Source organism: Takifugu flavidus, chromosome 8 (genome assembly GCF_003711565.1).
Source record: "Takifugu flavidus isolate HTHZ2018 chromosome 8, ASM371156v2, whole genome shotgun sequence".
Taxonomy (NCBI): domain Eukaryota; kingdom Metazoa; phylum Chordata; class Actinopteri; order Tetraodontiformes; family Tetraodontidae; genus Takifugu; species Takifugu flavidus.
Genome location: NC_079527.1, coordinates 8,451,748 through 8,473,913, shown reverse-complemented (window position 1 = coordinate 8,473,913; position 22,166 = coordinate 8,451,748). Strand labels below are relative to the sequence as shown.

General features: G+C 46.3%; 3 protein-coding genes across 4 annotated transcripts in view; 1 reads left to right on the top strand and 2 right to left on the bottom strand.

The window, feature by feature from the left end:
* znf385a (zinc finger protein 385A) overlaps nt 1-5,429 on the bottom strand; it is a 47,041-nt gene extending 41,612 nt beyond the window's left edge. The window contains exon 1 of one of the 2 annotated variants that reach the window (XM_057040448.1): nt 5,402-5,429. In XM_057040448.1, coding sequence (XP_056896428.1) covers nt 5,402-5,414 — 13 coding nt within the window. In that variant the 5' untranslated portion in view covers nt 5,415-5,429. Of the gene's footprint in view, nt 1-708; nt 1,515-5,401 lie in introns of those variants that run through there. The other variant, XM_057040449.1, reaches the window with a different exon arrangement.
* A 1,641-nt stretch (nt 5,430-7,070) lies between these two features.
* On the top strand, nt 7,071-8,750 carry birc5b (baculoviral IAP repeat containing 5b). Its single transcript, XM_057040776.1, has 4 exons — nt 7,071-7,289; nt 8,147-8,256; nt 8,395-8,512; nt 8,592-8,750. Exons 1-4 carry the CDS (start codon nt 7,164-7,166, stop codon nt 8,694-8,696), a joined length of 459 nt encoding a protein of 152 aa, XP_056896756.1. The 5' UTR covers nt 7,071-7,163; the 3' UTR covers nt 8,697-8,750.
* A 4,754-nt stretch (nt 8,751-13,504) lies between these two features.
* Nucleotides 13,505-16,274, bottom strand: neurod4 (neuronal differentiation 4). Its single transcript, XM_057040532.1, has 2 exons — nt 16,106-16,274; nt 13,505-15,258 (listed from the first exon to the last, which is right to left on the bottom strand). The coding sequence occupies exon 2, from the start codon at nt 15,250-15,252 to the stop codon at nt 14,179-14,181; it is 1,074 nt and encodes a 357-aa protein (XP_056896512.1). The 5' UTR covers nt 15,253-15,258; nt 16,106-16,274; the 3' UTR covers nt 13,505-14,178.
* Nucleotides 16,275-22,166: the final 5,892 nt, after the last annotated feature.

The window sequence follows — 22,166 nt, the reverse complement described above, 5'->3', positions numbered from 1 at the left end:
ATAGACTTGACCCAATGCAAAACAGGAGGGTTCTAGAGCCCTTTTTCACATTTCTGGATGAGCCCGCAGCCACAGCGGCGGCACGGCCTTGCTGGACTTGGAATGGGAACTTCCTGTTGTGTGTGTGTGGACGTTCAGAGACCTCACGGCGTCCCCCTGCTCAGACATGGCCAACGTGAGAGCTGAATATTTAAAGAGAGAGCTCCAGCTGACAGCGCGGGACATCGCGCAGCACTGCAAAGGTTTCCACCTGGTGTCTGTCCGGACACAAATGCCGCGCACGTTCGGAGTGTAATAAATCAGCAATAAACCTTCGAGGAGTCTAACGCCATCATCATTATTGACTTTGCTTCACAACAGTTTGCACGTGAATGAAATGTAGCCGTTGACAGGACAACAGGACGGTTGATCCAGTGGTCATGTGACCAAACAACCCATCATCATCCAGTCCTGCCTCAAATACTTCGACCTTCCCTGTCATCACTCACACTTCCCACATTAATGGCAGACAATTATGATAATAACAAGCCCCAACTGTGATTTAAAGCGCCATCGACCCGCTCGACATTGACAGATGCCCGAGCGGATCGGAGACCAAGCAAGAACGCGCCGGTAATGAAGAGCCGCCGGTGGCCAAGTTTAAGTAGGGATTAGTGATCCCACAACATGATTAACCTCTCTGAAATCCCCCCGCGATAGACAACTCACCCAAAATCATTGCTTCGTGCTGCCCCCGGCGTCCCCGGCTTCACAGTCACCGCCTCGTTGTCCCGTCTCGGTCTCGCCGTGGGACGAAGGCTCCAGAAATGTCTCGTCAGAGTCCCTCGTCACTGTCCACAGAACTCAGAGAGGCAGAGCTGGATGTGGCTGCTGCTGCTGCCGCCGCACATGCCTTCCCTCGCTCCTGCCCTCTCCAGGTAAAGAAACTGTGTTTGTGTGAGTGTGTGTGTGTGTGTGTGAGAGAGAGAGAAAGAGAGAGAGTAGGAGTGCGTATGTGTGCGAGCAAGTGAGCGAGTGAGTGGAGGAGGGGGATCCAGCTTCCCTGCAGTTGTGGCCAGGTAAGCCTGATGACGGTATGTCGGGGGGGTTGACGCACAGAGGTGAGTGGGAATGTGAGTCTGAGATGGGAGAGAGAGACTAGGGAGAGGGAGTCGTAGAGGGGGGAGCCTAAAGTGTCACAGCCAATCACAGGAGGAGTGAGCAGAGCCCAAATCTTCTCCTCCACAGCAGCCAAAAAGAATTTCACTGGTCTCCAACACGCAGTTTCTCCTCAGCGCTGACATTTGCTCTCCTGCAGTTCTGGAGAAAAGGTCCTGGGCGGGGGACATGTCTGCTTCAGGGGCTCTCTGATGGCTTCTCTTCCCCCCTCTCTCTCTCTGGCTTCTTCTCCCTTCCTTTGCTTCTTCTTGGGTTTTGGGGTTGTGTGTAACCCAAAGGCACCTTATATGCTGCTGTTCTGATTGGTGGCTGCTTCAACCAATGGGAACAGCAGCGGGGGCCTGTCATCATGCGGAGTGGAAGTCATGAAGCGGAGACAGAGCTGGGCGTAAAATGCCGTCTCCCCCTATTCCCGATTCTCCCGTTTCCAGTGTTTTTGCTCCTGCCGAGAGCCTGATTGTCGGCTCTCTTCCTCGTGTCCTCTTTAATTCTCTTCCTCTCTTTGTGTCCTTTGACTCCATGTTTGTGGGGATTAACCTCTTTATCTGGCTCTGTCCTTCTTCCCTAAGGTCCCCTTTTAGATCTGTCCAGGCAAGGTTACGCATTTTATCAACCCCTGAGAGTTCGTCAACGGGGATTCAAACTGCAGAGGGGGTGGGGATTTTGGGGGTTGGGGGGGGGCATGGAGGAGAGATGAAATAGAAAGTGACAGAGCGGATGAGGTTGAAGAAGGAGGGGCAGAGATTAAACTAAACACAAAGTGACAGAGGAATGAAGAGATGCGGAGTGACAAGAGGAGAGGCGGCTGAGAGGATGCGACACGGAGGCGGTCGGACGCGGCAGAGAGGCTGCGGGGAATGAAAGTGTGCACCGCAGCAATGCAGCCCCTGACTGAAGAGGTGGCTTCTAACGGTCCTGCACACCGAGGAGCCAATCAAACAGTGTCTGCCGTTCCTCTCCCTCGCTCTGAACGAGACAATCATACAGCCCTGGTGTAGTTGAGAAGCTCGGAAGATTCCTGAGAGCTTAACAAAGCTGTCAAAAAAGAGAAAATAATCCCCTCGGGCAGACACGCTTGCAAACACGCAGACACAAACATGTGAGCCGGGGGCTACAGCAAAAGAAATGAAACGCTGCCTGATGTTCACAGCGCTTCCTCTTGTCCTGCTCGCTTTCTCTTTTCCATCACTACCCCCCCGCCCTTCTCACGCTCTCAGGCTGAGGCTGTGAGTCACAGGGTGTTGGAGTGAATACTAAGGAGGATGGCTGACACCTCCAGTGCCTCTGAGCACAGCAGCTCCTCTGCACACCCTAAATCAGCGTGTGTAAACACTGGTAAACCAGCGCGGTTGCAACACCACCTCTTACAGATAATAGAGCCAGCAGAAAACCCTGTGCTGCTGCACTGGAACAGGTGACAGGTCCTTAAACGAGGTGTCTGGAAATCCAGGACTGACGCGAAGAAGAAAATGGTGGATTCGCAACTGTAAGACAAATTTGCGCCAAAGGACGGGAGGTGGAATCTGGGATGAAAAAGGAATTTATGCCTTTAGGGCATCTGGTATAATGCACAACCACGCTGCGTTTCTTCAGGAAATGGACTGAGCACAGAGAATATTAGCTTTTCTAAAATGAGATGCCAACAGCTGCAACAATATTTGTTGCAGGTAGTTTACAAAGTCCATCCGAGAGAGTTTTGCGGGCGTTTGCGTGGAAGCAAAACCGACCCCGATAGGGTTTCCTCATTAGTTGTGTTGGTATCAATAATTCAGACCGGGCCCTTGTTGGCGTTCAATGGTCCGAGTGCTAATGTGCTGTCAGGCCAACGGGAGCCCAGGGTCCTGCACCACTTTAATGGATGTAATGATGAGAGGATGAAATCGGAGCGCGGAGATCGTGTGTCGCTCGCGGGAACGACGCAGGAGAGGGGCCAGGTGGGGAGACAGGTGAGGGGTCTGGAGGGAGGAGACAGATGGTCTCACTGGGCAGGTATGAGACCATGGGGGTGATGCAGGAAGAAAGGGGGAGGGAGGAGGAGGGGTAAGTGGACTATTAGGTTGCCATTGTTTGCTTGTGGCAAATATTGACGACGCACTGACCTCTTTAACCTTTGGATGGGCGCTCGCTGCAGCAGGACTCATATATTCCACTCACAAATACAGAGCATCAAAACATCAGCATCAAGAACAGAGTCATCAAAGAGGAAGGCTTTCATTTCTGTTGGAGACAAGTTTAGAAATATAGTTTTTGCATTGGCATAACTGGTATCCAAAATGCTTTACTTTTACAGCACCCATTCTACCCTGGCTACTTTGAATTAGCATAAAATAAGATAAAATTTGAACAGAAATGCAGAATATGGCTGAATGCTGAGTAAACATGAAAATAGTGCTTCAATCGATGATGTGCTGCACGATGAAGATCAAGTTTTTTGCAGAACGTTCGAAGCCGAATCTTAAAATGGGACAAGTAGTTATTTGCTGCCGCCCTCTGCTGGTAACTAACTGTCAATGCAGTAGTTGTTTTTTTTTCCCAGGCTGGGGATTGTAAATCCCCCTGTTCCACCCTCAGCGACCCTTTGCCAGTCTGGAAAAGTTCCACAATGAGAAACGATCGCGTGTAACCAGAGAGGCTCGGACGCACACGGATCTGGTGAATTAGGAGAAGCACACGAAGTCTGAAGCAACGAGTGCTGCCAGGGAAGGAGCGCTCTAATCACACGGCACAATCATCTGTCTGCCTGGTCCCCGCAGGCTACACACTCAGTAAATCTACACTTCCTGAAATACACCACACCTCAACACTATATTTTACAAGAGCCCGATCGCGTCTGTCAGCACGTAACTCCAACTGATCTCCCAGTCATATTTCATCAGTCCTGGCCCCCCCAGGCACCGTGCCGCTCTGCAGGAATATTATTTTTGCACTTTTTTCTCACAGAGCGTTTTCCTGCAGGTAATGAAATGGATTGCGGAGGCAAGGATTCCGCGGGCAGGTCGTATATCGCACTTCAAGTGTCTGCAGGCACGGCGGTGGTGAATTTAGAGGCTGTCCATGAAGGTCAAAGGTGATGGGGTCAGGCGAGCACCGATCATAACAGGTTTACTGTAGACACTTCCTGTCGTAACGTCGGACATCTAAATGAGTAAAACATCGCAGTTTATCAAATTAAAGCTCTGTTCTAATTTTAAATCTCAGCGGTCCTATCGAGTGGCCGGGTTGAGCACACGCAGCATATGGAGGTAAAACCCATCTCGGGCCGAGGAAAAGGACGTCTGCATTCCCCTTGAAGCGGCCCGAGCCTGCACGCCCGACACTTTAGCAGATCGGTTTGCAACAGTGACGGATACTCATCTCACTAAATTTAGAATATCGATCTATATGAAGGAAATGTAGACATCTGGGGCCCAGGCTGTGTTTCCTCTTTACTCCTCCGACTGACTGTGGCTTTGACAGTTAACACAAATTTTGTTTGACTTTGCACATCATTTTGAATGTGTTGTGAAAAGTACAAAGCCAAGTATTTTTGATTTGGATTTCAAGCACTGTTAGGGTGACTGACTTTAGGGTTAGGGTTAGAGATTTAGATTATGGCTGAGGTCCTCACAATGACAGAAGTACAAGGGCGGATGTGTGTGTGTGTGTGTGTGTGTGTGTGTGTGTGTTGTGTGTGTGTGTGTGTGTGTGTGTGTGTGTGTGTGTGTGTGTGTGTGTGTGTACACAGGTGGGTGTCAGTGTATCCAGGCCTGATGGAGAATGTTGATATTGACTGTTACACTCTCACATGGCCGTGACATTCTTACGAAGAAGGCCCCTTTCTTTCTGAAGCACCTCTGTTCCACTACTCTTTACACCACGCCACCGAAGTGCCGGCACATTTGGGGTTCTGTGTCATGGAGTCAGAAACTGTAATTAGGTACTCCTGGGTTCATAGACTATCCTCAAAATATTACAGTTATGACCAAATGTCTATATATGCAATATGAGTACATTTATACTCACTCACACACACATGCACACACACACACACAAACTGTGAGATCAGATTGTGGCATTCACTCTGGGTGTGAGGGCAGCAGAAGACAGGTGGAGCTGTCAGGATGTTTGTCACCTCCATCGGGAAGTTCAGTTCCCTGTGTATCTGAGTCTGGAGGCTCTGATGTATAGAAGTTAAATCACACACAGACACACACACCATTGGACAGACGCAGAGTAGCAGGAAATAATAATGGTGTGATTTTACCTGTGCTCCACATTAATGCTCCTGTGAAGCTGGTATCAAGAGAATCTCCAGACCTCTGCGGCTTCCACGGGAAAACCAGCACTTTCTGCTAAATCCTCAGCAGCTCAAAGTTCTTCAGGCCAGATCCTGAACCCGGTTTGGGAGGCAGGGACTCGGAGGGCTTCATACATACAGACAGCATGGCCTTCAGCCCACAACGCCAATGTAAAGGACATGTGGAGAGAGCGAGACCACAACACAGTAGCTGTGTCACCTCCCCTCTGCATCACACCTCCTCCCTCCCTCACACTTTCACCCTGCACTGCTATTGCAGGAGATTTCACCCTTTAATCACAAAGGAGTGTGAGAAGAGGGAGAAGCAGACTGAGGAGAGAGCAAAGAGTCAGAGCTGGTGGCAGAGTTCGAATGGTGAATGTGTATTTGAATAAATTGCAAAGCGTAAAAATCTTTTCCAGGGATGTTCAGCGAAGAGTTGGAAATGTCGGGCAGAGAACTATAGAGTGTGAATGTGATCAGTGGAAGCTTTTACTGATGCAGCTCCTGCAGACTCGCCATCTCTTCCGACACAAACGGTGGGAATGAGCAACTTCACACCAGCGCTGCGGATATGTTGAGAGAACGTGTGAGAATGTGAATGTAAGGAAAAGTCAAAACAGTGACACTCATGTGGAAACTGAGAGGTGGGTGTTATTCTGCAGCAGCAGCACGGGCTGCAGAGCTACTGGACCAGGAGATATCAGACCTCCCGGGCCGCCGCTCGCTCTTACAGAGCTTACGAGGAGTCGCCAACTCTAACACACGTTATATGAATCCAACAGTCTCAGCCTTCAGCTGGGAGTCAGGGTTGGACGGGGGAGGGAGAGCAGTTTACAGGTGTAAGCACATTTTAGCAGCCCGCAGTCTGAGGAGTAGAATTACAGGAACGCTGCGCACGCCAAAACTGCCCCCGCCTTTGACAATAATAAACAGGCCAGTAAAGTTTACACAGCACACTATTAATTTGGACAGCTGCATTTCTGGCTAATGTGTCTGTTTATATTATTATTGCTGTTAGTAGTAGTAGTAGTAGTAGTAGTAGTAGTAGTAGTAGTAGTAGTAGTAGTAGTGCTATAGCGTTTCTATGGAATTCTACAGTATATTACAGAATGTGTATTCGTGAACTTCATATGTTCTAATAAATAAAAGTACATTTTTAAACATGCTTCTTTTTTCAGGTATCTGGAACAAATCTGAATAAAATCTGAGCCCTTTGTGGCGTTTATTGCAGTGGAGGATTTTCACACAGCAATTTCCCTGTTTTGCCACCAGGTGGTGCTAATTGTCCATAAGTAGCATAAGAGCAACTTTAAACCAGTACATAAAATATGCATTGTAGTGTTTATCCGTACAGATGCTTATAGTACGACTATAGTATTGATAGGTCTGTTTTATACATGATGTTAACATATAGTTAAAAGATTATACGGCTATTTGAAAGTCGTAGCTGAAGCCTACTCGGGCCTTTTTTGCACAAGTTAGTCGCCATAATGAGACATGACGCTGTTCCAAGAACAGCAAAGATGGAGTTCATGATATAAAATGAAAACGCTTTAGTTTTAATGCCGAATGTGCACCTCTAGACGTCCCTGACGTCACGGTTTCACCTCCAGCCTGAACCTGAGCTCGATTTAATGAGTCCAAACTGAAGCCACCTGCGGAAGTTTGGAGGCGTTTTCTGCAGCTCTGCGTCCTGCAAGAGGTCAACAGTGGATTAAGCTGAGTTATGGCCAGCATAGATGTACTCATGTCAAGGTTTTATTCATATGACACGATGTACAGCCAGGAACTGCGTGAGCAAAGCTTTGTGGACTGGCCGTTTCGAGAAGAATGTAGTTGCACTCCTGAAAAGGTAAAACAGTTAAACGTATTCTGAAAATTTACAAGTTAAACAAGGTTTTCCCCACTCAACTTTTAGGTTCTTTTCTCTCTATAATCGCCCTTTTTTCCGTGTAATTTATTATGTCGTGACTGACTTGACACGAACACGCCGGATATTTGCGCTCCTTTGGTCGGACACAAAACGACGGAGACATTTTACAGCTGTACATCACAGTTTCCTGGGAAACACTGGCGTTTGTCTCTGACCCTTCACTGAACCTGACCTCCCCCGCATCCATTCCCGTGCTAAACATTTGCGCCACGGCCGCGTCATCACATCCAATCGGGCTAAAGCTGGTGTATGACACTGCAAACCTAAAACTCCGACAGCAACCAGGTTCCTTGAATGCTTCATGAAATCATGACATATTAGGGATCAATGATGACGTGATTATTGGTCCGTGTGTAATATCAAGAAGAGACACTGTGATCAACTTTAAGTCAGTCTACAGCTTAGGAAGGTTAAAAATAATGCTGGTGATGCTCCAGCCTTGTTGGTACAGTATCATTTTTTTTAACCACACAGCCTTTAACCTAAATCTGTAACAACTTGTGATGCAGCAAAGCAGGTGTCGGTGTCTCATTGCATCCCAACCAGAGGCTCATTACCCTCTGGAGGTGATGGATGGGCTGCTAACATTTCAACTGACAAAGAACACCCTATTCCATGTTGTCCAGTGCTTAAACCAGACAAACAAGCCAAAGATCACCCTCTACTTCCAGGAACACGCTCCTCCAGTAGCCGGGCCTCTGTCATCTCTGTTATCATCTGATGAAACTTCGATGTATCCTTTTTGTTGTGGTTGACATGATGTTGTGGTCCTGTAGATGGCCAAGGCTGGTTTTGTCCACTGCCCCAGTGAGAATGAGCCCGACGTGGCCTGCTGTTTCTTCTGCCTGATCGAGCTGGAGGGCTGGGAGCCGGACGACAATCCCTGGTAAGGAAAAGGCCTCACTTTGCTCAGGACTTTATCTCTTCAGTGATGTTATTTGAGGGTTGCATTTGCAGAAGGTTCTGTTGGCTACGTTGCATAAACTTGAAAATAGTATTGCAGCTTTTTATTGCTTTCTCCCAGGTTGGAACATGCGAAGCGCTTCCCCAACTGTGGCTTCCTCACCATGAAGAAAGACTTCACTGAGCTGACTGTGGGTGAATTTTATCGGCTTGAACAGGAGAGGCTGAAGATCTTTCATGTAAGTGACATCTGTGCTGATTGTGCAACAAAATTGAGCTGTTGCTTTGTTCATAAATGCACTTTCATTTTCCTCACAGAGAAAGGTCTGCCACATGAAGATGGCGCATTTCCGTGATGCCATAGATCGCACTCTTGAAAACATGAAATCTCTGTTGGATTCAATGAAGGGAATATCAAAATGAGACAATTTTTCTTAGTTTATGAGGGGTCCGATATCAATAAACTCTTAAAATGTTGCAGTGTCGATTTGTCCCACAAGGTGGTGTGTTTTTTTCACCAAAAGTGTGTCGCGATTCTCTGCGGCACAGACTCGCTTCTTGGCACCTAAAACCCAAAACCGTCACAAAAGCGATCCGGAATGAAAGACCACATTGAGCAGGATTACTCTCTGGGCTATATTCCCTCTTTTCAACAAAATACTTACCATTTTCTTGAGCGTGCCACCATCTCTACCAGCCCCTTTTCAAACCTTGACCCTGGACAGATGGCCCGAAACCCCTCCCATTCAATACCAACTGTTGCCCCACTAACATCTGTTACATATACGGACGGCGAGCACCGAGGGCCCACCAAGACACTTGCTTAACCTTGTGAGGAGGACTGAGATTTAGGAAACTTTGACAGATCCTGTAGCCGACCGTGCAGAAGGTGCCCTTGCAAACGCTCAGAGATCTCTTGTTTTACTGCAATGCTTCACTGCTTTGGCCGTTGAGGAAAGAAAGGTTTATTGGTTTGAAGTCTTTTGTGCCTTTTCATATAAGAGAAACTCTCATGTTTGGCTTAGTTTACGTGGCCCGTCTCCATGTCAGATGGGAGGGTTCGCTGGAGTGCTGGATTAAATGATATCCCTTCTCCAGCCTTCCTCTGTTTTGGATTAATGTCTAATGTAACGCTCTGGCCACTGAACCCAGATCAGCCCCTTAATGCAGCTTTATCCCTTGTCCGCAGAGCACATTGCAGACATATATTTTCAGCACAAAAATAAAGCACACATAGATGATGTAACATTTCCAACGAGGCTCTCTGTTCTCAGGTTTTAATGTCGGCAATGCTGCAGAAATTGTCCTATCAAAATTAATTCTTGTCTTTGAAATGTGTTGATGTGCTTCATAAAATGTCTTAATTAAGTGGTATATTTACATAAGCACACAGATTACAGGAGGCCTGTTTACAATAATTGCTAATGTAACTGTAATAAGAGGTTTATGTTCAAAATCTTGCATCAGAAAATGAGCAAAGAATGGCACGACACGACCTCTCTCCATAAGCGGCGCAGATGTGATCCATTGGCTCATTTGTGGGAATGTTGTAAAACGGTTAATTTCATTGGATCATAATTGAACCGGGGGGGCCTTTAAGCCGGGTTCCCACACCAGCCAGGCTTTATGGATACAAATGTTTTTAAATAAATGATTAAGCTAAAAGGAATCTGCAGTGCCCCTGTGCACATGTATTCGGATCTAATGGCCATGACGCCATTAGCCCACCGTAGGTTTATTAATGACCCGATGCTAAATAAACTGTAAACAGTGTAACAGATGGACAAACGGACAGATGTTGCTAACAGAAAGTTTACAACCTGAGCCTTCCACCAGGCCCCATCTGTTGCTACTTGGCCTGGTACCTCCCACGACCCTCCTCCAACGTCTCTCTTCCGTCCTCATCAGCATCTATCACCGGACCACTTCCCCTGACACTCCAATCCAATAAATGAATAACATCATTTACCCTCTTGGCTGACTTGGGTAAATCTCTAAAGGCAAATTTGCACCAGCAGTCAGTCCTACATAGTCTGTATTTTTTCCTAATGTCACTCAATAAAAGGAGGATAAGGGTTGCCTGAGGCCCGTGTGAATACAGACATTTGTAAAAAGCAAAGGAAACTCCGGCATCAACTCTTCCTTGCATTATAATTAGGGAAAAATCCAGAACCCCCTTTTTAATATGCCCTCCTCCAGCTCTAATGTTCTCCCATGTCTCTGGTAGCACTGTGCCCCGGCTGCCTGCACGCCACGGCCCTCCTACCTCGGCTGCTTTTTGTGCCCTCTTCCAAAGGAACCTCCATCTGTCCCTACACTCAGCCTATTGTGGCGTCCCAAAGCCCAGAAACTTCCACAATGCAATGGGCGTGCATGGGGGGGGAGGCAGGGTAAACACGACAGAATCCAGATCCCATTAGAAGCTCTTTAACTCCTACACGCTAACACTCACGGAGAACCCTGGGAGGAGACGGTCCTCCCCCTATCCGCATGCAGACAACGTCACCTTTTACATCCACTCCCATAGGTAATGAGGGGGCTGTCCTCTTTGCTCCCCACCCATGTGCAACTCATTTTTCTTGGAGGGACAGCTATTAATTTCTAATTTACATGTACACCACATTCAGAAGGGTTTTCAGAAGGAGGCGCTGATCTGCAGACATGTTAATTGTGTAACGTTACTCCATTGACGGCACGTCCTGGCGTGACGTGGACACTTCAGCTACGGTGATTCAAACATGTTGACCATGACCACTCCAATCATCGTTTCCATTTGTCTCCGTGGCACCGGCCTGGCCATCCTTCATTGTGCTCTTCAGCCGTTTTCCCACATCTTCCTTCATCCATCTCCTCACTCTTTCTTCTACCAGCTGCTCCTCTAAGTCCGGGGCGTCTCTTTCAGGGTGCTCCACCTCTCAACCTGGGCAGCCATATCCTCATGTTCCCTACAGAGGCGTGTGAGCGTGTGTGTGTGTGTGTGTGTCTGTGTGTGTGTGTGTGTGTGTGTGTGTGTCTGTGTGTGAGCTCACTGTGGCCCAGGAGGAGGGAGGATCACTGTGTTCGCCCCAGCTTAAAGGCAGAGGGATTACCGGCACACAGACACTGATTAAAGCCTTCCAGGCTCCTATGGCACCATTAATACAATCTTAATCACAATGCTTTATCCTCTATCTAGCTCCTATGGATCAGGACCTTTTCATTTTAGTGTGAGCCAGACTCTTGTTTGGCCGGTAGATTAAATGGGCTGCCCAAATGAAAATACAATATATGCATCATGTGAGTGGGAATAAGTGCTGACTTGTTTTCATTTCAGATTTTTTTTCTTCTTTTTTAACATGTCAGATCACGTGGTATTAAAGCAAAAGGAAATGGGAATCTATGGACCAATCTGTTGTGAAAATTTGAAATTAAGTGGAATTGAAGGTGATCATTTGTGTGGGCTTGCTCTCCACACGGAATTGAAGTACAGGTCGTGATCTGCTGCCCGCCCTCTTGGCTGTGGTCACGTTACAGAGCTTGTACTGATTTCGTGGAGAGACCTCGGTGCAGTAAACGTCTCAGGGGGTCGTTCTCATTCATCTCAATGTGGTCCTGATTTGTTGGACTTGGAGCTGCAGTCTTGTCCTCTATTTCAACTCCCTCTTTCATAATCTCGTACCGAACGATATTTCCATGGGTGAAGTTCCTCATCCATCCACTCCTGTATGTGGGTTTTAATCCGGGATCCCAGCCCCCACACATTCAGGGTACAAATAAACAGCGATGACACAGATCATACTTCCGCCACTTTCTCACAGGCCAGATTTGCGCCGGTGTGTGAAGCAATGCGTCTGTCCACGACAAGGCCGACCCGCAGCAGTGCGGGGGACGACTTTGTGAATGAGGAGCAAGGAACTTGTTCACCTCTCCTGCCCTCTTCTCACCCCCCCCCACACATTCACCTTTGCCTCTAACATCCGTCTCTCTCATACCCTCACTCTCCTCTCTCTCTCTTTACCTCTCCCTCTCTCCTCAAATTGGCCCAGCTGTCCATCAGCCCTCCCGCAGTTACCCCAGCTGTCTGCCCTCCCCAAACGAGAAGCCCCACAACAATACAGGTCACAGGTCAAGAGAAAGAACAGGCTGCGTTCACAATGGACCAGTGGCGCCCAGTAAAACAATCGTTCCCTTTTTCTCCAGCACTCTTCCACCACTGTTGCCGGGACTGGAAAAGACAAACCTTTAGAGAGGTGGTTGAAGGGGCGGGGGGGAGTATGGGGGTACATTCCCTTCTACTTACAATTGTCTAAAGAACCACAGTGATAAACACTCCAACACACTCTTGCTCTCTCTGTTTTCATGCTGCCACGCTGGTTCATTGTCCAATTCAAGAGCCACCACGCTCTTTAACACTATTATTAAAGTCAAAACTGAAACTTGTGTCGACGGCGGTGATATTAGATGTTAGGAACCTTGCCAATTTCAGCAGAATCCAGATTAAAAATGAGGGATTACCAGTTTATTGGATCTACGAGGAATTTAGAATAATGGTGTGAAAGATAGCAGTTGCCTCAGCAGGAGAAGCTGTATCATGACCTCACACTTTTGGGTTCGTAAAAAATGATTTTTTTTAAAAAAAAAGATGGGTTCTTGCCCTTCAGTGTTTTGGCATGAACAACATGGGAAAATCAGACACGTGGGAGAGGCGGTGAACAGCAGAGGCTCGGTGAAACGTTCACCTGTTCCTCTGAGCTGTTTTCCCAGGGTTCACAGCAGCCCCCTGCCTGATACACACACACCCCCAAACACACACACACACACACACGCACACACACACACACACACACACACACACACCAGAGTAGCCATTCTTTATGGTAAAACACACACAGATCACACATATTCAGCCACATGGTATTGCTTTATTACAGCATTTTAGTCTTTGGAGGACTTTTGGTGTCAAATGAGCTGAGTCAATTGTCAATTTGAGTGTCATAATAATAAATTTCTTTGGTTTTCAGATCATTGTTTGGAATTATTTTTCATTAAAGTCTTGTTATTCTTAAAGGTTACAGGGTCATTGTTGTGGTTATGGGAAAGTTATAACTTCATCACTAAATGTTTTTCTGGCACAAAATCAGGAACCGCACTTTCCAAATATATGTGAATATGTGTGTGAAACATCATGCAAATGAATGTTCTAATCTTCAAAGAAAGAAGGAAACACATGACTGCTGTTGATACTATAGAAATAGCATATAATATAAGAATATTTATTCAATTAAGTGCGAAACAGCAAAGTATTTACAACAGGGTGGTACGACAAATTGCGACACCAAATGAACAAGAACCTGAAAGACCTCAAATAAATAATTTAAATACAGTACAGCTGCCAGAGGCTGACATTAAAGCAAAAAAGACAGTGGAACAAAGACTGTGCTGAGAAAAATATAAAAAGGACAAGACATTACCAAAAATAAATATTAAATACAGATATAAATAAATGCATTGTTTGTCTCGTGGTGAAGGGGAGATTCTGTTTCGTTGGCCTCAGTGCACAATTTACATGTGTGACTTCTGATATCTCTCTGAGGAGAGATGAAGATATTCTAACCGTCTCTACACTGTATAGTCCTAAAGCATTGACATGGGAACGGGCCCTTCTGTCGCCTTGTTACCTTCTTTAAAACAATATCCGAATGTCAACATAGAACCATAACAAAAGAAAATAAATAAAGCAGTGAACGTTCTGGGTGTGTGCTTGTATCAGGTAGATTGAGTTGAGGTTTTCAGTCTCTCTCTGAGTATCAGCTGCTCTCCAACAAAACCCGAGATCAAAAATACAAACCATAATTTATCCTGGTGACAAAAAAAAAAAAAAAGCTAACGTTATTACAGCTGCTGAGTTTGAGCCACGCTACTGTCCTCAGATGGAGCTCATCTGAGAAGTAATCAGGTGAGCCGGAGTGAATGAGTCAAAGGTCACCTCCAGGGGCAGCTCATAGCGCGAGGCCTGAAAGAGTGGGTGACCCGGGGGGACCCCTGTTAAGCTGCCGGTCGTTGGAGTGGCGTAATGATGGGATGAGAGGTAGTGAGCGTGATGACCAGTGTGGGGCATATAGTTCCTCTCTGAGTCATGAGGAGATGTTTCTTGCTTCAGGGCAAAGTTGCCACTGATGCTCAGAGGGGGAGTGAGGGGGCCGTCGTACGGTGGGCTGCCACTGCTGCAGTCGTTAGGAGATGGGTTTTCATATACAGTCGCTTTGTAGTTCTTCATATGGAGAAGATGGGAGGCTTCCAAGGAACCATAGGGGGGGCTGGGAAGGCCAGGAGATGGGTAGCTAAGGGGATGGCCAGCCTGACCCCCAACGCCTCCGACCCCGGAGCCTCCACACTTGTCCTCCGGCTTGTTGAGCATCACGGGACTGGCCCCAAGCTGCAGACAACCAGCTACCAGGTTACTGGTGGGCTGAGACAGACCTTTGCACAGCATCTCCACAAAGCCATGGCTCTCGGTGGACTGACCGCTCTCCAGCACCTCTGACAAAGCCCAGATGTAGTTGCGGGCAAGCCGAAGAGTTTCGATCTTTGACAGCTTCTGCGTCTTGGAGTAGCAGGGCATCACTCTGCGCAGATTATCCAGGGCATCGTTCAGTCCGTGCATGCGGGAGCGCTCCCTGGCGTTTGCTTTGACTCTCCGGGCACGAAACCTCTCCTGTCTAGCTTTGGTCATCTTCTTCTTTTTAGGGCCTCTTCTTTTAGGGGCATTTTCTCCATTTGGTCCAGTTTCCTCCTCCTCCTCCTCCTCCTCTTCTTCTTCCATGTCCTCACTACCCATTTCTGTGCACGAATGGATCCGGCTCCCCACGGTCAGGCCATGGTGGCCATGCATCTCCGGGCTTTCTTCCCCATCCTGAGAACTTGCATCCTCTTCTTCCAGCCAGCCAAGGGAGCTCACCAGCTCACTCATTCCAGTCTTACCAAAGGATTTGGTCATCATTTTGATCTGAGGGAACAAAGCACAAAAATGAGTTTATTAGCAGATAAAGCAGTTTATGTCACCAATAATAATAATAATAATAATAATAATAATAATAATAATAATAATAATAATAATAATAACAGTAATAACAGTAATAACAATAATAATAATAATCCCCTTTTTAGATCAACTACCACATGATTTCAGAACTGTAACTGCTCAGCGATGGGATTCTCCCATCATTTGTGGTTAAAAAACATTCCTTAGTTGTAATTGGACAAAAGCCTGTTCTCTTTTTGCGATAACATGATATTTTTCCTCCTTTTTTTTTAGAGTGAGTTGTCTGATGGGTCCCCTGCTGTTACACCATTGTTGCTGCAGAGACGCTGCCAATCTGGGACACGACGGGATTTACTCAGAAATAAAGCTCAAAGATTAAACCGGCAACATAAAACTCAACGCACATGTGGAGCACATGCAGTGCGTATTCTCCATTAAAAAACAAACAAAAACAAAACAAAGAAAACCCCACAAAAGTATTTTTGCAAAATAAACAAATTTAAACTTGATGCATGTTGAAGGGAGAAGTACAGTGTAATTCGGACAAAGCAATATATTCTATTGTTTTCAGAGAAAGGTGTCCTAGTTAATTATTGTGCATTAATGCGTGAAAGTGGGACAGATTAATATGATAATATTAGAACTTCAGACACGCAACTGCGTCCGGATCACCGATTTTAAACGCATTGCAAACGCACAAGGGTCTGCGTGCTGGCATGTTAGGAAGACTTTATTACATTTTCGCTTCGAAATAATTTTTGAAATACACCTGATCCTTTATTTTATGATATTAACGATTTTTTAAACTCACCTGTTTGGGGCTTTTCACTCTCTCTTTCCCTCTCTCTCTCTGCGCAAAATCACGGCAAAAAACTGGGCACTTTAACGCGCTGTCAGTCCCGAGTCACTGGTTTTCTGTCTACGAGCATCCAAGGTTCCCAACTCCTCCGCTCCCTCAGAGTGCCATCAGCGCGCCTTAAACTTTCATCCCAAATGGCACGACCGGCCTTCCTTTTTTGCCTTTAGCCTGCTTGGCCCCTCCTCCGGGGCCCCACCCAGAATAGAGTATACAAACGCGCGTGGCGGGCTCGTGGCCTGGAGTTTTGTAATCCCGTAAATGAGTGATGGACAGAAAGTACGCGCGCCAGGGTGCACGTGGAGGAGGTCCTGAAACACGGAGAGGGTGATGGATTATACCAAAAATGTGCGAACGGAGAGGAGCACGTTAAGATCTTAATGATGGTCTGCAGAACAAGATACACCGAAGGATTAAACCCACGTTTTCTATCTTTTTCTTTATGGGCTTCTCTGCCCGCAGCTACAAACAACTATCCAACAGTGCAGAAGATACCCCCCCTCAAAAAACTGCAAAAATAAAACCAACTCTATCTCAAAAATGACATTTCTGCGTTTATTTGATAAAGCTGCACTGATGAAATAAAGAAAATGAAAAAAAAAATTGCCATGCCATGCATAATGCCATGCGTTAACTACCTTAATCGATTGTCCATCTCCCCATTAGACGGTTGGATTAGAAATTTTACACCTAATTAAGCACAGTGTAGAGCTGTTATTCCCGGAGTAAGGAGACGCTCTTCCATATGTGCGTCTTTAAACGATTTTGACAGCTTAGTGTGCAAGGAGCAGGTGTATTTTGTTCATCCGACCATTCGACTGTTTTCTTGTATTTTTGGCGTCATGTTCTGCGGACACTCATCCCGCGCTGGCTATCTGATTACTGGATAAATCAGTGTCATCATAAGCAAACAGGGACAGGAAATTTGCGTAAACAGCGCGATACATGATAGTTCTGATAAACCCAAATAAATCAGAAGTTCTTATATAATCTTTCATTTTGCATGATTTTTTCCGTTTATACAGTTTAAACGCGCTTCATGCTGATGCATTAACCAAAGTTTCAGAGCAACGTGAATAATTTCGAAGCGACTTTATTGTTCATAAACTAATCGCGTTAAGCTTTTTCTCCACTTTTGACTAAATTCCGCGGCACAATAGCCGCCCCTAAAGCTCGTGCGTGGCGGGCAGCGCCTCAGCGGGGGTCTATTGTCATCACCGGCCATTGACGGCCAGAGTCTCGCGAGTCGCACGTGCCCCCGCATTGATCCCATTGTGCGCGCGACTGCGCACAGCTGTGCCCGAGACAGAGAGAAGCCAAACTTTGCCAAACCGCGCCATCGCGTCTTTGAGCGAGGACGGCTCTTGGTAATAAGACGAAGTCACGTGCTGATCGCGGCATCGCGTAACAAACACGCACTTATCTAACGATTTATTGAACGGAACAGATGGCTGGATATAGGAAGCGTTGGGGGGCGGGGGCATCTGTTGCTTGGGTGCTCACGCGTCACCGCTTGACTGAGATGATGTCTCGTGCTGAAACAGCACTTCTCTCTAACGGCCCTAATCGCCCCTCGGTGCCGGCCGGGGCCATAAAGGCATGTGGGTGCAGAGGAACAGACGCCTGCTGAGCTCACAGTATGCCTTATCTGTTGCGCCATATGAACCAGACATGACGCGTGTGTGTTAACAGTGCCGGCTAATGTGATGTTTCCAAAGCTCCCCAGGTACTTTGCACCCTTACCCCCAAAACGTTCTGCCGTCCCACGAGTGTGAGCACTGGCCTCCAACACACCTGCAGCCTGCACAGGGAATTGGAGCGCCGCGGTGTCCCGCAATTCCCATCAGTTTCCCCAATGACAAACTAACAGCAGGGAATTGTGTGTCCTGCTCCCATTAAAGCAGTAACATACATAATCATCCTTCTGAAAGAGGTCATGATGGATGCATCTGATCTGAAGCAACTTTTGATAAGGGGTTTTTACCTCTAAACTATTTTATAAACACGTCCGGTGACGTGGTTCATGAATGTTGGTTATTTCACCAGTGTTTGCATCTGGCTATCAAGATATAGAAAGTAATTATATTGCAATGGTTGATATTGGTTGGTTTTTGTACCACAAACTCTCTGACATGTATGTGTCAGTTTAGTTGCCGTTGAAGATTTTGTTCGAAGAGTTTGCTTCCAAAAAAAAGTACCAGTCTCTTTCGAGAACTGTTGTTATTAACCCCATTTCTTAGAAGAAAGAAGACGTAAAATACACTGCCACAAGTGAGTTGTCTCTCACTCGTGTCCCCTGGGACTCAGCGTGGAATGGGAGGGATTCATGCCCTGTGCTGACAGATGGGTCCTTGTTCCTGTCTTTTTCTTCATCTCCATCTCCCTCTCGTGCTAAAACACAGATACACACTCATGAGCACACGCACACACGCACATACACACACCACACACACACACGCACACACACACACACACACACACACACACACAAACACACACACACCAAGGCTGCACGAATACAATAGGAATTAAACTCTACACACATGCTGCCCGGACCGCCGCTGAAAGCTGAATCCCTTGTAGTCATCATAAAAGATGGAGGGTGGATTTGCAAGAGGGGCCGAGGCATATAAGAGGTGGGGGTGTTTGGCACAGAATGGGGTGAGATGGGGGGGGGGGGGGGGGGGGGGGGGGGCAACCAGAGATTGTGTTGTTGTCTTCAAACCTAACCAGATAAAACTGGACGCATATTAAACTTAGAACTGTGTTTGAAAAGTTTTGAGAAGATGTAATGGAACAATTTATCTTTTCTGTGTGTGTGTGTGTGTGTGTGTGTGTGTGTGTGTGTGTGTGTGTGTGTGTGTGTGTGTGTGTGTGTGTGTGTGTGAGAGAGAGAGAGTGAATTTTGGCATTGCTTTTTCCGATGGTCCATTGTTTTTTAGTGATCCTGAATTACACACAACATACTGTACATTGTAGAATTTCCTGAGGGAGACACAGGAGGTTCACATGGGAACACACACGCACGCACACACTCACACACACACACACAAAGGTGCAGGCACACTCAAATCACAGACTTTTGTTTTGTAAAAACACAAAAATAGAACTGGATAAGTTCAATGTTTTGACTGTCCCACCTGCAGCCGGCCTACTTGGTCTTTGCACATGAGTACACATGGTACATGATAGCTGTGCTCTTGATGCCCTGCAGGTAAAAACCATCTTTATATGCCCGTGTGTGTGTGTGGTGCATAAATCTGTTTTTGGGTGGGGGAGTGATTTAAGTGTCCATACAATTATAACACTCAGGGCTCTTCTGGTTCACCCAGTGTGTTTTGATAAGATCTAGCACCATCTCATCCTGCTAATGTGAGCAGATTGTTTGCAGATTATTCCTCTTCCTTCAGGCTAATGGATGTGGAAGACATTCCAAGTGGCCCGAAATGTAGCTACAGAATGGGAAACACGCCTGAGGGCAATTCTCACTAAGTGGGGAGAGAGCCATCAAACAAAGGTGCCTGTGGTTTCATATTCGGGATACTTTACAACCTCCGTCCCAGGACGTCAACAGTGTTTTGGGTGTGCTGTTGGGGGGCAGAAGAAGGGGGGAGGAGGAGGATCCATCTGCCATGCTGCCGGTCCTCAGGGAGACGGGCATATCCCAGGGGTGTTTTGGAGAGAGGAGGGCTGAAAGGATTACACCCAACCACTAATCAACGGCGGTAATCTGTGGGCCCCGGCATAAAATCCCCTTCGATTCAGACGACAATTTGGGACAGACGATAAAACCTCAGTGCGCAGGGACGTCTAACTCGTGTTCAACAACCTGGCAAAGCCAAGGATAAATAAAGGTGATTTTTAATTGGGAGAGTGAGCTGCAGAGGTGTGACTGGCAAAGAGCCATGGTGTGTCTGTGATCAGGTGCAAGCATCCCACAAGTGGCCAAGGTTGATTCCCAGTGTGACCATTATGCAAATACAGCAACTAGACAAGCCTGCAATATAAATTAGTCTAACGGCTAAAAGCGCATTTCTAATCAAATCAGGGGGTTTGGTGTTTAAGATGAAAAACATCATTTTGAAAATATAAAGTCATTTGAAAATAAAAAAAGCTTAGCACTTCATCGGGGGGAATCAAAATTTGCTTTTTGCTTGGTCTTAAACATGAATCCTGAACAGCTGTTTCATGCTGTCACAAGGTGAGCGCGGCGCTTCTCCTTGAGCTTTTGTCGCAGCGGGAGCTTTAAAAGGTGCGACTGCAGAGTCGGCATCCTGGTGGGCCTCTCTTTCTACTGAAAGAATAGCAGGGAATCAAGTTGCCACTAGTTTCATGGTCCTCTGTCAGTATGGGTTTGAAGTGGAGGGGCCAGGGTGGGATTGTGGTATAGTGGTGGGTTTAAAGCTCCCCAGACCTACAGAAGGAGCGTGCCTAATGATGGTGCCAGTCCTCCAGGGCATAGGGAATTGCAGCATCCTGGCCTGCAACTCCTTTACCTCCTGCAGTATGCCTATTGGCTGGACCGCCTCTAAGCTCCCCATCCAAGCCGCATTGTCTATTGGGCAAGGCACTGTCAATATTAAGCTGGGCTAATGTGATCTAGAGGCAGCTGGAGCGGCCACGATTATTACCATGACACAGCCGACCGAGGGGTGTAATATCATTAAAAATAAATCAGGTGGTTTAGAGATTTGCTGAAGCAGGGGGGACTTTGAATGGTATTAGGTGGCAGAACTGCCATAATTTCATTAGTCAGTTGGGGCACCTCACAGGATCTGTTGAAACATTTCCTTCAGGTTGGACTAATTGAATTGGCTTTTACAGCACCGATGCTAAAAGTGACCAAAAGGGAGAATGATTGCGGTACATTTATCAATTAAGTGTTTGATGATTTTGAAAATTAATTTCCAGATTGTGCAGCCTCGTAAATATTACACGATGATCATTTTAAACACAATAATTGCATAGGCGGCAGATAATCACATTTTAAGCAGACACAGAATGTTCGGTAGTCCTATTGTCATTATTAACCATTTCTATTGGATTTCTGTTGCAACTGATGAGGGAAACGTGAGGCGCTGCTAATCTTCTTAAAGCGAGCTGTCTGCTCGGCAGACTCATCAGCAATCAGCTGCCAAGTGAATAGGCTGCAGGCTGGCAGACTCCATTAATGCTAAAGTTAAATGTAAGATCATATTTCTGGGCTATTCTACTCCCAGCGATCTTTATTGCTTTTGTTGCAGCGCATTTGTCGTTGCACGTTGGTGCTTTTAAGCGCCAGAAGTGCCGTTGGTCTCGCAGCAAGGCGCTTTTGTTTTGACGCTGCAGCCGCGTAAACGGTGATTTTCAGGCCCATTGAGCACACGATGGATTGGGCCCAAAAATCCAATGACGAGTGGACAACATTGATTATTGGAAGAGTGACGCCAAGTTGTTAATCTGGAGTCCAATCAGCACAGTGACGTTAAATCCTATTGGTATATTATTGTACTCCATCGATAATTTAACTTTAAATGTACTAATTATTTTTTAGTAGTAATAGTAGTAGTTTTAGTAGTAGTAGGAGTAGTACTAATATAATCATAGTACAAATACTGTTATGTATCATTACATGCAGTACTATCAGTAAAGTAGCGGTTATCGACATTATTTCACTAAGTGGTGGCTGGAGTTATTGCGTTATTATTCATTAGCGACATCTAGTGGCTCTGCTTCATATGACAGGTTTCCAGAAATAAAACACAAAGAATAATATATAATATAAAATCCTCTTTAAATGCATGAGAATTTTATTCATACATGAGTGGTGATGATTTTTAGTTTCCACCCCCTAAAATAACACCCGTATGAGACTTTAAATTCTCCCTCCATATAATTCGTAATCAATTTTTGTGTACTTAGTCATTAGATAATATTTCATTTTATTTTACGGTGTTGTAGTCATCTCCAGAAGCTGCGTCAATTTTAACGCCTCCAAAATGCTATTTGCCTTAAAAACCAATAACATAAGGTTAAA

Excerpts from the sequence above, each read along its gene's own strand:
- birc5b (XM_057040776.1), top strand. The coding sequence starts at position 7,164 with ATGGCCAGCATAGATGTACTCATGTCAAGGTTTTATTCATATGACACG. Across the intron at positions 8,257-8,394 it reads GAGCCGGACGACAATCCCTG|GTTGGAACATGCGAAGCGCT; the intron begins GTAAGGAAAAGG and ends GCTTTCTCCCAG. Across the intron at positions 8,513-8,591 it reads AGAGGCTGAAGATCTTTCAT|AGAAAGGTCTGCCACATGAA; the intron begins GTAAGTGACATC and ends TTTTCCTCACAG.
- neurod4 (XM_057040532.1), bottom strand. The coding sequence starts at position 15,252 with ATGATGACCAAATCCTTTGGTAAGACTGGAATGAGTGAGCTGGTGAGC.